The 14,491-nt window shown below is 40.0% G+C and overlaps 1 protein-coding gene and 1 long non-coding RNA gene across 8 annotated transcripts in view; one reads left to right on the top strand and one right to left on the bottom strand.

Annotated features, from left to right (window-relative positions):
* Positions 1-14,491, bottom strand: part of LOC148775249 (uncharacterized) — an 81,980-nt gene that overhangs the window by 53,785 nt on the left and 13,704 nt on the right. For all 4 annotated transcript variants that reach the window (XR_016039349.1, XR_016039350.1, XR_016039348.1 and 1 more), the window contains exon 2: positions 4,423-4,484. This is a non-coding gene — a long non-coding RNA (uncharacterized LOC148775249). The remainder of the gene's footprint in view (positions 1-4,422; positions 4,485-14,491) is intronic.
* Positions 1-14,491, top strand: part of PREX2 (phosphatidylinositol-3,4,5-trisphosphate dependent Rac exchange factor 2) — a 293,115-nt gene that overhangs the window by 269,546 nt on the left and 9,078 nt on the right. For all 4 annotated transcript variants that reach the window (XR_008686780.2, XM_055432691.2, XM_055432693.2 and 1 more), the window contains 2 exons: positions 3,360-3,462; positions 10,309-10,376. Coding sequence is in view for 3 of the 4 variants with exons in the window: in XM_055432691.2 (XP_055288666.2) it covers positions 3,360-3,462; positions 10,309-10,376 (171 nt within the window). In the remaining variant the exon portion in view is untranslated. The remainder of the gene's footprint in view (positions 1-3,359; positions 3,463-10,308; positions 10,377-14,491) is intronic.

The following is a 14,491-nucleotide window of genomic DNA, read 5'->3' as shown; positions in this document are numbered from 1 at the left end:
GAAGGACAGATTCCACACTGTGGCCTTTATTTTTTTTATTTTTGTGATTCTCAGGGAAAGAATTGTTTACATTTTAAAAATGATATTGCAACTAGAAGAAGCTGAGCAGTTCAGAACCCATGTTTTCCAGGATGGAATAAAAATTTAGATTTATTTTGGGCTTCCCAGGTGGCACTATGGTAAAGAATCTATTGATCCTTGGGTCAGAAAGATCCCTAGGAGAAGGGCATGGCAACCCCTCTGGCATTCTTGCCTGGAGAATTCCGGGGACAGAGGAGCCTGGCAGGCTACAGTTCATAGGGTCACAAAGAGTCAAACGTGACTGAAGCTTCTTAGCATGTTTTTATATTTTAATTTAACTCCCTAATGTGTGAACAGAGATAATTCAAGAAAGGAAATTGGAGGTTCAGACAAGGAATCTCATATGGAATGAGATTTGCTCAGGATTCCCCACCTCTGGTCTACTTCCTTCTTTCTCTTGCCCAGTGAGCAGGACAGACTCGCTGGTAATCAGACAAGTATCTATAAAATCCAGTGTTCTCTTGTAAAGCCCAACTCTGAGTTTTCATTTATGCATCATCAAAAAACTAAGTGCCACTCTAGATCGGAAATATTTCAGAGAATGCCAGAATCAAAATGCTTCTTGCAAATGCTGAATTTTTCCAGTTGACATTCAGATTGAGATAGTCAAGAGAAGATAAAAAGCTGTGAGGCGAATAATGGTGTATTGACCAAGGGCTGTGGGCTTAGTGCTGGGCGCTCTTACACACGCTGAATTATGAGAGAACTGTGATGCTGTGATGGGAAAACTAGACTTCCATTGGATAAATAAACTGTGAATCAAATAGGCAAAATTTCCCATGTTGATCTGGCTGTCTCTTTTAAAATTTTTCACTTTTTAAAAATTTCAAATTAATCTTGGAAACTCACTGAAAGGTACTCAGTGGTTAGTATGAAAAGGCATCCTGTTTTGACATGCTGATGAAAGAAAACATATGTATTATTTTTAAGGTAGATTTTTCTATTAGATGATGTGTGTGATTGGTTCTTAGAGAAGGGCATGGCAACCCATTCCAGTACTCTTGCCTGGAGAATCCCTTGGACAGAGGAGCCTGGCCAGCTACAGTCCATAGGATCGCACAGAGTCAGACATGCTTGAAACGACTTAGCACACAGGCATGCACACACGTGATTGGTTCTAAAGATGTGACTCTGAGGTACCCTGCCCAAGAGCATGTTACTGCCCATGTTGATTGATCGGAAAATTACAGTAAAGCCTTTTAAAGTCTCTGGCAGATAATTTGCTGCTGTACTGCTGTTTACGACAGCTTGATGTAGAGAGAAATAAATCAGTTTAAAAAGATTAAGAAAGTGGATAATACAGGCTGCCTGTTGAAAGTCCTCCACAATAACTGAATGTTTGTTATAAGTTGAGGAGGGCAAGTCAACCTTTATCGGGAAGCAAAGACATATTTCAGTGTGATGAGAAAAAGATAAAGATTTTTTTTTCTTAGCTTCATTCAGCTGGTGTAATGAACATTATTGATTAAAATGTTAGGATCAATAAGGACTTAAAATTGGAGTACAGGAGCCCTTCAGAAGGAGAAAAAGGTTATGTTGTATGTTGAGTAAGCTGACAATTAAATGCTTTGTAAAAATTGATTCTTTTTTAAACATGAACTCTCAATTATAGCTCTTGACTTTCATTGGCATGTGCACGGAGGTACATGTAAAAGGACAATTATATATTATTATCAAACTTGCACACTGAATATTTATAAACATCATATCCTGAACTGTGTATCCAATCCCTTCTCGCCTTCTCCAGGGCATCTTCATGACCCAAGCATTGAACATGGGTCTCCTGCATTGTGGGCAGATTCTTTACTATCAGCGCCATCAAGGAAGCTCATACCATAACACAGAGGCTAATTATAAAACTTCAGCCCATCTGAATATGTGTTCTTAATGCTAAAGAGTTCTCTGTAATGTTAATAAGAAAACTGCTTTTCATGTCATTTAACAGCCAATGGAACTGATCATATTTCTCCCTAGAGTACAGTTATGTCTCATAATATGGCTGTGTTTTGTCAGATTCTTTCCAAAATTGCAGCCGTAATGTTTCAAGTCCCTTTCTCCTTTTTCGTAATTCATCAGTATCTGAACCTACCAGGTGTACATGGGCTCCTGTGGTATAGCCTCACAAACATGGATTAATGACCTAGATATTTGTCACATATAAGCAATTGCACTGTAGAACTTTAATTTGTGGGAAATTCTAAGCAGATCTAGAAAAATGCACGTGTAAAGTACCAAACCACAGGGAGGTAAATGTGAAAGTGTAGAGAAAAACAATAAATATCAATCGATGTAAAAATGAAACAAAAGCCACTAATATAGATGTTAGGACAAACATCTAGAAGTAGCATTTTTATGAAATGTGTACAGAAAGTACCCCTAAAAAGCAATTCAGAGACTTGAAAATGTGAACAAGCATAGAGGGTTCATAGATCCCTAAGAGTTGCTATAGAGAAAAATGTGGAAGAAGTGAAAGAAAGGCCTTAAAGGAAAGGAAGAGGACCAGGGCTCGCCAGTCACTGAATTCAGGACTAAATTGTGAATTTTCTCAGTCTGTTCTAGGCACCACATTGCTGAATAACTCATTAGGAGTACCTTTTCAAAAGTTTACAGTCTTGTTAGATTGTGTTCAAGAAACACACCTTTAAAAAAATTCTGACCTCAGTGAATATTAATTTCACTTTTTTCTAAAATATCATATATAAATCAACGTAAGTCTATTAACCATGAAAATGTGGACATGAGTGAAGAGTATTAGTGAGTCATTTCCTTTAAAGTACATGAAACGTCAGTAAAGATTAATATCTGATAAGAAAGCTTATTAAGTCTACTTACTTAAATTTTCTATGTATAAGCTCCCTCCTAAAAAGAGTTCCTTATGGGTTTGTTTTAAATGCAAATACTTAATTTAGGACCCCAGCAGTTTACCTCTAAAAGCTATTTTTAAACAGGTGTTCTACATAGAAAAAAAAATGGTTCATTGTCTAGTTGCTTTGAATTTGATTTTGAAATTCATGTAAGAGAAGAGGAAAAATAATTTCCCTCTACTCTTTTGACTTCTTAGCTGAGACTCCTGTAATAAGACAGATTAACAAGAGAAAAACAAACAGAAGTTTGTTAACATGCATACTTCATTAGTACACGGGAGATAGATACCCATGGGAAAATGAGTACTTCTCCCAGGAGGCATATTGTTCCGCCTTTCATTGGCAACCCCAGCTGTCTTGAAGAACATTAACAGTTACTGGTGAGGTCTGACTTGCCCTTGATTTTGTCCACAGGTGCACCTTGAGTGTGACCCTGGAGCAGGCCATCATTCTGGCCAGAAGCCACGGACTGCCTCCTCGCTACATCATGCAGGCTACAGATGTGATGCGAAAGCAGGTGAGCCTCACACGTTTCAGGAAGTTACTTCTCAGGTCCTGAACTTGAAGGTTCCTTGGTTCATTTATCATAATCTGGTAGGTGCCTGGAAGTGATAGGTCCTTTTCCAGGCTCAGGAAGTGTGAGCAAGACATACTGATTCCCAGGGAAGAAGCCCAGACATCTCTATGAGGGTTCTCCAGGAAACTCAGACAATCTGAGAAAGGGGATGTCTGAGATTACTTTGCCAACAAAGGTCTATCTAGTCAAGGCTATGGTTTTTCCAATGGTCATGTATGGATGTGAGAGTTGGACTATGAAGAAAGCAGAGCACCAAAGAATTGATGCTTTTGAACTGTGGTGTTGAAGAAGACTCTTTGAGAGTCCCTTGGACTGCAAGGAGATCCAGCCAGTCCACTCTAAAGGAGATCAGTCCTGGGTGTTCATTGGAAGGACTGATGCTAAAGCTGAAACTCCAATACTTTGGCCACCTCATGCGAAGAGTTGACTCACTGGAAAAGACTCTGATGCTGGGAGGGATTGGGGGCAGGAGGAGAAGGGGATGACAGAGAATGAGATGGCTGGATGGCATCACCGACTCGATGGACATGAGTTTGAGTGAACTCTGGGAGTTGGTGATGGACAGGGAGGCCTGGCGTGCTGTGATTCATGGGGTCGGAAAAAGTTGGACATGACTGAGCGACTGAACTGAACTGAACTGAAAGGTAACAGGTTGGAGGCAAGGGAGGGGGCCCAGCGAATGGAGAGGAGTGGATTTGAGGCTGTGTAAAGCACCAGATAAAAGGACTGAGGCATTTTCTGGGAATTACAGGTCATTTAGTGAGGCTGTGTAATAGACTGAGGAATGGGGAGGGGTGGGAGGAACCAGAGTTGAGAACTCTGCTTGCTTCTGGAGACCTTGAAGGGTCTTCCACACCATGCTAAGAAGTGTGTGCCTTATTCTGAAGATAAGGAACATACCTCGGGTTTTCCTTCAGAGGATGAAGAGTAGCCTTTGGACTGCCTTTAGGTCATTGATGTACCTACAAGTGAAAAAGAAACACTCTTACAAAGTGAATGAGCTTTCCTCCTTTTTGTTTTTGGCTCGGCCAAGTGGCCTGCTCCATCTTTGTTCCCCGAACAGGGACCGATCCCAGAAAACTGTTGTTAAAGTGCCAAGTCCTAACCACTGGACCACCAGGGAATTACTTGAACTTTCTATACAATGGCTCAATAGTATTTTAAGTATGTTAGTTTAGTTTTGAATCCTTAAGATTCTTTAAAAAGTTAACAAAAATGCACTAATCTCCAGTGTACCAATTATTAGGAAAATATGCTTAATCTAGTAGAAAAAAGTCACAAATCTGTTGGAGACAAAAGAAGTCAAAAGACATCAATTTTATATTTTATTCTGTCACCTTTTATTAGGGCTACTTCAGAAAATTGATTTAACAAATCTCTCTACTTGCTGATTTTGTTTGAATTATCCTTTAATAGTGAATGACTTAATTTTTAAGCTATGTTTTTGTAATTATGCCTGCTTTATTTACTAAAGACTTAGTGTATACCTCTCAGGTAAACATATAAATCCCTATGGGTTTTCTCCCAAGATTACACTACAGAATGTCAACTGAACCAAAAGAAAAATACATGGAGACAGTCCTAAGTGAGGCTGGTGCCTGTCTGGGATCTTCAGAGATGAGGGACAGAGAGTACACACTATATATCAATACACTGGTGCCTCGGGTTGGGAACCTGAGTACTGAAGATTGAAAACTAAGATCTCACAAGGTCCAAGAGGGGTTTGCTAAATAAAGGTCAGATCTATGAGAAGCACATGATACAGTGTGGGTCAGCTGGAAAAGGGCAAATACAGATGGAACAGCCTGCAGATTTTGGAAGGATTTTTCAGGTAGATATTCAAATTTGGTTTTAAAAAGCAGATCCAAAATAAACTTGTGATTATTCATATCGGGGCTGGGATTTGGGCACTAAAACATACAGAAAGAGATTAACTTTTCTGTTTCACTGTGTTGCTGTTACAGTAATGTTGCAATAATTCTTGGAGGAGCCCTCTCAAAATTATGGTTTATGACAAAACTGGGAGACTGATAATTGACCTTTTTTAGAATAGTCCAATAAGGAGGTCATTACGAGTTGGCTACATGTACATTCTTACTATATGGATTTGAATAATCAAAACCATTAGCCGCTTACAACTGGAAACTGAGATAAAATACAGATGGGAAAAGTAAAACCAGTGTTACCTGGGTCTTGATGAGTTGTTTAACCAGCTTAAACCTCTTTAAAATATATTTATGTGGCAGAAGATAAGATGGTTAGATAGCATTACTGGCTCAGTGGACATGAATTTGAGCAAACTCCAGGAGATAGTGAAGGACAGGAAAGACTGGCATGCTGCAGTCCAGGGCGTCACAAAGAGTTGGATACAACTTAGCAACTAAACACACACACACACACACACACACACGTATGTTATTAATATGTATTACTATATATTTATAAAATATAAAAGGCTGAAAAACTGTGAACTCTGTAAGTTTATTTCTCAACTGTTCTTTTTTTCAATATTTATCACTCCTTCCTCCAATCCATTGAGCATGGATAGCTTCCTTCTTTCGTTAACTTGTTTCTCTGCTACATCTGGTTCTGAGACAAAAACCTGACTTGTGCCTTCTTTGTGAAAGGTCATGGAGCCTGGGGCTCTCTCTTTATAGCAATTGGGGAGCCCAGGTCTCAGAGGAGACTTTTGCGATATTCCTTCTATGGCCAATCCTCTTCCTAGTGTCTGCAGTTCCAGGCAGTGGGGTTAATGTCTGGGATCCAATCCACAAACCGACTCTTACTGATGTAGAATCTGATTAGTTAGAACACAAGTGTATATCAGCTCTCTAACTTTTCTGATTCTCTTGTCTTTCAACCATTTAGATTCAGCTTTCCAAGAGACTGAATAGTTAGAAAGTTCGTCTGATTAATGAATAATATTTTCTAAGGTCTTTAGTTTCCTTTTGAGGAACAGGAAACTTTTCAGCATGGTTTTTTGTCTGTATTTCTAACTGCAGTGCAGACGTCCCCCCACATTTTGGTTCCAGAAGCCCCTACAGATGACAAATCTACTGATGTGCAAATTCCTTACATAAAATGGCAGAAAGCACAATGAATACAGAAGGCCTTCTGTTTTCACGGGTTTCCACACCCACGGGTTCTGCATCCATGGATTTAACCAACTGTGGATCAGTGGCACAGTGGATTAAACCTAGAAGTGCAAAACCCAAGGACATGGAGAGCAAACTGTACAGTTTTCACATACCAATTTTATGTATATATGTTTAATAGAGTCGTTTTCACTAACTGGTTGAGTTAGAAGAAAAATAAGAGTTAGAAGTTCAGTTCAGTCGCTCAGTTTTGTCTGACTCTTTGAGACCCCATGAACCACAGCACGCCAGGCCTCCCTGTCCATCACCAACTCCCAGAGTTCACTCAAACTCATGTCCATTGAGTCGGTGATGCCATCCAACCATCTCATCCTCTGTTGTCCCCTTCCCCTCCTGCCTTCAATCTTTCCTAACATCAGGGTCTTTTCAAATCTCTTCACATCAGATGGCCAAAATATTGGAGTTTCAGCTTCAACATCAGTCCTTCCAATGAACACCCAGGACTGATTTCCTTTATGATGGACTGGTTGGATCTCCTTGCAGTCCAAGGGATTTCAAGAGTCTTCTCCAACACCACAGTTCAAAAGCATCAGTTCTTCTGTGCTCAGCTTTCTTTATAATCCAAATCTCACATCCATACATGACTACTGGAAAAATCATAGCCTTGACTAGGCAGACCTTTGTTGACAAAGTAATGTCTCTGCTTTTTAATATGCTGTCTAGGTTGGTCATAACTTTCCTTCCAAGGAGTAAACGTCTTTGAATTTCATGGCTGCAGTCAGCATCTGCAGTGATTTTGGAGCCCCCAAAAATAAAGTCTGACACTGCTTCCACTGTTTCCCCATCTATTTCCCATGAAATGATGGGACCAGATGCCATGATCTTAGTTTTCTGAATATTGAGCTTCAAGCCAACCTTTTCACTCTCCTCTTTCACTTTCATTAAGAGGCTCTTTAGTTCCTCTTCACTTTCTGCCATAAGGGTAGTGTCATCTGCATATCTGAGGTTATTGATATTTCTCCCGGAAATCTTGATTCCAGCTTGTGCTTCCTCCAGCCCAGCGTTTCTCCTGATGTACTCTGCATATAAGTTAAATAAGCAGGGTGACAATATACAGCCTTGATGAACTTCTTTTCCTATTTGGAACCAGTCTGTTGTTCCATGTCCAGTTCTAACGGTTGCTTCCTGACCTGTATACAGGTTTCTCAACAGGCAGGTCAGGTAGTCTGGAATTCCCATCTCTTTCAGAATTTTCCACAGTTTATTGTGATCCATACAGTCAAAGGCTTTGTCTTAGTCAATAAAGCAGAAATAGATGTTTTTCTGGAACTCTCTTGCTTTTTTGATGATCCAGCGGATGTTGGCAATTTGATCTCTGGTTCCTCTGCCTTTTCTAAAACCAGCTTGGACATCTGGAAGTTCACAGTTCACATATTGCTGAAGCCTGGTTTGGAGAATTTTAAGCATCACTTTATCAGCATGTGAGATGAGTGCAATTGTGCAGTAGTTGAGCATTCTTTGGCATTGCCTTTTTTGGGATTTGAATGAAAACTGACCTTTTCCAGTCCTGTGGCCACTGCTGAATTTTCCAAATTTGCTGACATATTGAGTGCAGCACTTTCACAGCATCATCTTTCAGGATTTGATATAGCTCAACCAGAATTCTATCACCTCCACTAGCTTTGTTTGTAGATATACTATGGTGACATAATATATGATGACAATCAGCATCAGTGATATGGTGGACTACAAAGATATAACATCACTTCTGTGATTTTCTTGCCCAAAATACATACCTTCTGTCTAATCATCTGACAGACCCAGATTGAGAGACATTCTGCAAAACAATGACCAGTACTCATCCCAAATATTAAGTTCATGAAAGACCAAGGAAGCCTGAGGATTTGCCCCAGACTGGGGGAGACCATGGAGATGTGATGATAGAATGGGGTCCAGGTTTAGATTCTGGGATTAAAAAGGGGCATTAGTGAGAGGAAATGGGGAAAGGTGAATAAGACATGCAGCTTAGCTAATAACATTTCCTGGTTTTGATCATCACACTGGGACCAAGTGAAGGGTTAACATTAGAGGGAGTTTACCTAGTGGGTAAGGTTTGTGACCTCTCTGTTCTGCTTGTAAACTTTTTCTAAGTCTAAAATTCCTTCAAAATAAAGAGATTTTTTTCAATGAGTAGTTGCAATTCCTAAATTACTTCCTATCTGTTTTTTGCCATACACATCCTCTTTTCCCTATTTCCTTTCCTTGATTTGGTCCATTTTGAGAGAATATATTCTTTTATTTTTCTTTCTTTCTTTTCTCCTGTTCTTTCTTCCTTTCCCATCTGTCGGAATCTGGGAGCATTAGAGAAAGTTTCAGGGTTTTTAAAATCACTCTCTTCCATTTGTACTCAGCCCCAAACTCTGGTGTTTGCTTATTTGTAGTAACTCATTCCCATTAGGAACTGAACAATGAATATTCCTGAACTCGACAGATTTGCAAAGACCTTTTTCATTGCTAAAGCTCATTATCTTTGTACTATAATCTTTGAGGCAGAATTCTTACATTTTAGAGATCCCCATGCACCTGCCTTGTCTAGAAACTGCTTTAAACTATTTAAGGAAAGATTTTCTTGATAAATACTATGAATCTTTAAACAGCTCCTCAGCTAAGCCAGCTATTCAGCTAAGCACAGAACACGCTGCGTGAAAGTGTTAGAACTGTGATTTCTGTCCCAGGAAAATGGGGGTGGGGGGGCACAGAGCAGGTATTTCTAGCTTGCTCACTTCCTGTTTTCAGTGTCTTAACTATTAGTTGCTTAAATATTGAATTATGACAGATGAGGTAGTGGACAGGAAGCTGTCATTCAACCTTATTTTGAAATGATTTAGATGGCTTTTGAAATAAATGATCCTTTTAAACAGTGTATCAGTGTTATTTTTACTCTTTTTTAAAATTTCATGTATTTATTTATTTTTGGCTGTACTGGGTCTTTGTTGCTGCACAGGCTTTTCCCACGTTGTGGCCAACGGGAGCTGATCTCCATTCGTAGTGTGCGGGCTTCTCATTGCAGTGGCTTCTCCTGTTGCAGAATACGGGCTCGAGGCTGCTGAGGTTTCGGTAGTTGCAGCCTGTGGGCCCGGTATTTGTGGCTCGTGGGCTCTAGAGCAAAGCTCAGTAGTTGTAACGCACAAACTTAGTTGCTCCACTGCATGTGGGATCTTCCCAGATCGGGGATCGAACTCTTGTCTCCTACTCTAGCAGGCAGATTCTTTATCACTGAGCCACCAGGAAAGCCCTATTTTGATTCTTAAAAGCATTAATCTTGAAAGTACTCAGACGATGATGTCTTTCTTCTTGAATATCTCTTAATGTTAAATATATCATTGTAATAACACTCTCCACTCAAATGTTAAGGGTATGTTGGAAGTGAAGTGAAAGTGACAGTCGCTCAATCATGTCCGACTCTTTGCGACCCCATGGACTATGCAGTCCATGGAATTCTCCAGGCCAGAATACTGGAGTGGGTAACTGTTCCCTTCTCCAGGGTATGTTCCCAACCCAAGGATCAAATCCAGGTCTCCCACGTTGCAGGTGGATTCTTTACCAGCTGAACCACCAGGGAAGCCCGTGGTATGTTAAATAATTACTAATACGATGCAGAGTTAAAAGTGATTGTCCTTCTTTCTTTCAGGGAGCAAGAGTTCAGAACACAGCAAAGAATTTGGGAGTCAGAGACCGGACTCCGCAGTCTGCTCCAAGGTGAGTGATTCCCCAGGTCTGCTACCGAAGGTCTTGCTACCACATCCCAGACAGTGTCTCTCACAGCTTGTGCAGTCACTGCAGGATACACCCAGTCTACTACTGAATATACTCATGGAAATCAGCCTTGTAAGCATTCCGTGGCTCACTGTGATTAGGTGTAAATGTTCTCCGATTAAATGAAATTTTAGGTGAAGCAAACTTAAGAGGTAGCATTACCAACATTATTCTGTTTTGCACGTTCCATCCTGAATTCAAAAACAAAAGTCTACCCAGGTACTACTGAAATAGATGTTCCCACTGTGCCAAGCCACCTAAATGCCATTTCCACCTACACTTCTACAATCACACATGCTATTCTCTCAGGTATGATAGATTTTCCCATATGTGTCTTATGAAAAACTGCTCCATCATTACAAAACTCATGTTCGGTATCGTTTTCTCCTTGAGGTTGTGGTTTTCTTTCTCTCTGTGTTCCCATAGCATCTTGGGTATTGATCTGTTGTAACCCTGATTTTGTTGCAGTGTATTGTTACCTATCTTTCTACCCAAGTTGGATATGAATTCTTTAGAGGCAGGAAAGATTCTTTTTGGATTTTATTCATTGCTCATCATAATGCCTACATAGAATATGTGAACAGACTTTGAGAATGTGTGAAAGGATAAATCAATTATTGAGCTTTTTGTTTGTTATCCTACCAAATGCTCACAGTGTTGTAGCCATGCGTTCCGGGAAACAAACTCACTCAGAAGGACAATGCAGATAGTGGAGTGCAGTTTATTACACCGGCAGGCCCAAGGCAGAGTCTCCTCTTAGCCAAGGGCCCTGACCAACATTTGTGAAAATCTTTTAAACCCCATGCGTACGTGTCTGAACCCACCACTCCAAATTCCTTGAGACTTACATAAACCAAGGAAAATACAACCCCAGTAACCCCATCATTCATGTGCTATGTGCTAATGTGCTCAAACAGTCAGCCAGTAATCAATAAGCCCGAGGTTACACTCTGATAGATACAGAAAAATTTATGGCCTGTCTGGAGGAAGGGGTGATCAGTGTATGTTTTCTCTTAGGCGATGAGTAACCTAGATACGATCTTTAAGGTTCCCCTGTCTGGAGGAGGTCTTATCCTTCTGTTGTCGGTTTTATAGACACTAAACACGAAGTTCAGAGTCCATAGGAAAGGTGGCCAAGCATGATCAGCATGAATAGGCCTAAGATGGAGTCCAGGGCCTATGAATTCCTTCTTCAACAGCACACATATGATCATGAGAAAGGACTCATGGACAAAGGACTAATCCACCTTTAAATGAAACATGGAAACAACCATCAGAGAAATGTTCCTTTGATTTTCCTGGTGACATTAGGGTAAACAGCCATCTGCCTTGAAGTAGGGCAGAGTTAAATAATTTATTTTACATTTGATTGTATATATTTGCATTTTAACAAAATGCAAGCACTTCAAGCACCGTCACAAACAAGACACTTTTGGTTACTATTTACGAAGCAGTTACCAGAACGTGAATGATGACTGCAGTATTTGTGAAGTTATATTTCATTCTGAAAAACTGTGGGCAGTGAAAGTATTTTCAAAAGGGAAAAATATTCCCCCCTGAAAGTGAATGTAGTCAAGTTCTAACTGCATTTATTTTCAGTGCTGACTCCTAACCCTGTTTAATCCTCAAGTCTTGTTTATGTTATTGTTCATAGTTGATTAAATGAGAGTCTAAGTCTTTTTCTTGCTGAAGAATCACTTTACATAGGCATTCTCTCTCCAGGACCTTAGCAGACATAGTATATTTGGATAATAAACCCAGTGAAGCTTTAAAATTCCAAGAAGAAAACAAGTAATGGCTCAGCGAGGTCTTCTTAGCTGGGGCTTATAAACACTAATGAACAGAGTGGGTGAGACTTAAGCATCCTGATTAATAAACCAGTGTGCAACCTCAATATGAGAAAAGAAACTGATGAGCTCACCGTTTTGTTTATTGGGTTACATTTAAAACACTTGAAGCAAAAAAAAAAAATGTGCTAGCTCTGAAGTGGACATGTTTTACAAGGGGTTAATTGCTCTGAGAGAGAAATCTGGAGTAATTTTTCCATTTTAGTTATGCTTTTATTCATTCTACAAATATTTATTGAGGATTTCATTCATTCTATAAATACTGATTGAGGACTTAAGAAATGGAAAGCACTCTGCTATTGCGGGTGGAGAATGTAAGCATGAGATAAAAATAGTTCCGGCCCTCAAAGAGCTTTCAGTTAAAGAGGCCAGGCTCCTCTGTCCATGGGATTTCCCAGGCAAGAATACTGGAGTGGATTGCCTTGCCATGCATGCCTGGTCTCCTGCATCTCCTGCTTTGCAGGTGGATTCTTTACCGTTTGAGCCACCAGGAAAGCCAGAGCAAAACACCACAAGGCTAGGGAGAAAGTGAGAAGTGCTCTGTGAGGGCACAGGGCAGGCACTAAGGACCACAGAACACCTGGGATCCCTCCCATCTGGGAACGAGGATTTCTGCCCCAAAGACAGTGATTTGAAGAACACATTTGTCTCTCAAGACCAGGCCCTCCACAGGCAAGGGTAACGTTTCTAGAAACATCTTCAGGGAGATATTTTGCTGTCTCTGACTGACATAGTATTTGATTCAAATCCCCAACCAGTCTCTATTACAGCTTTCCTTTCTCCATCCATCGCCTTTCATTTTTTAAAATTTACTCAGCAAACATATATTGAATTTCTGCTGTGTGACTGTAGATGTCAGGCACTTTGATAAAAGCTAGGGATAAAGACGTAATCCCCGCTACCAGTCAGTGAGGTGTCAAAGAGCAACAACTGAATAAAATGAAAATAGTATACAGTATGTGTGTGATAAGAACCACGACAGTGCAGCCACTATGAAAAACAGTATGTAGGTTCCTTAAATAACTAAAAATTGAACTACTGTATGATCCAGCAATTTCACCCCAGGCATGTATCTGGAAAAAAGGAAAAAAACTAATTCAAAAAGATGCATGTACCCCCAATGTTCATAGTAGCTCTGTTTATGGTAGTAAGACATGGAATCAATTAACTGAATTCAGAAGATGTGGTATATATACTATATATGTATATAAATGTGTAAATGCATGTATACATACACACAATGAAATACTACTTAAACTTAAAAAAGAATGGGCTTACCAGGTGGTGCTAGTGGTAAGGAATCTGCCTGCCAGTGCAGGAGACCCAAGAGACGTGGGTTCGATCCCTGAATAGAAAATGTCAACCCGCTCTAGTACTCTTGCCTAGAAAATCCCATGCATAGAGGAGCCTGGTGGGCTACAGTCCACAGGGTCACAAGGAGCCGGACATGACTGAAGCAATTTAGTGCATAAAAAAGAATAAAATTCTGCCATTTACAGCCATGTGGATGGACCTAGAGAATATTATGCCGAGTAAAGCAAATCAAATACTATATGATGTCACTTATATGTGGAATCTAAAAAATAATACAAATGAAACTGCATGTAAAACAGAAACAGGCTCACAGACATAGAAAACAAACTGTGGCTACCAAAGTGTAGAGGGAAGGGGAAGGGGCACATTAAAGGTGTGAGATAATAGATACAAAGACTATATATCAAATAGATAAGCAACAAGAATTTATTATATAGCAAGGAATTTATTGTATACCCTTTATACTGTAATAACCTGTAATAGAATAAATCTACAAATATACTAAGTCATGATGCTGTACCCCTGAAATCACACAATGTTATAAAGCATATCTATTTCATTTTTAAATAGAGAACCATGGTAGGAATAGCACAGATTGCCATGGGAACATAGAAGAGGCACATAACTGAGCCTAAGTTGGGAGGGGAGAGGTCACAGAGAATTCCTGACCCCATCAGCATGGTAATTAATAGATGTCTTCCTGAACTGATGCAGTGACCCCAGTGCTGAGAGAACACATCGCCTTCTGACAGCTACACCTAGACTTCTATGACTGATGATTCAGTGTGATTTAAGAGTGATACAGAGCGAGGCTGGAGACACAGGCAGGGGCTGGATCAGGAAAAGACTTGTAACAGATACTGAAGAATTTTCAGGGTAACAAGAACCCAACAAAGA

This window comes from Moschus berezovskii, chromosome 16 (assembly GCF_049115385.1).
Source record: "Moschus berezovskii isolate FMDL1 chromosome 16, NW_MosBer_1.0, whole genome shotgun sequence".
Lineage (NCBI taxonomy): Eukaryota > Metazoa > Chordata > Mammalia > Artiodactyla > Moschidae > Moschus > Moschus berezovskii.
This window is presented reverse-complemented; position numbering and strand designations above follow the sequence as displayed.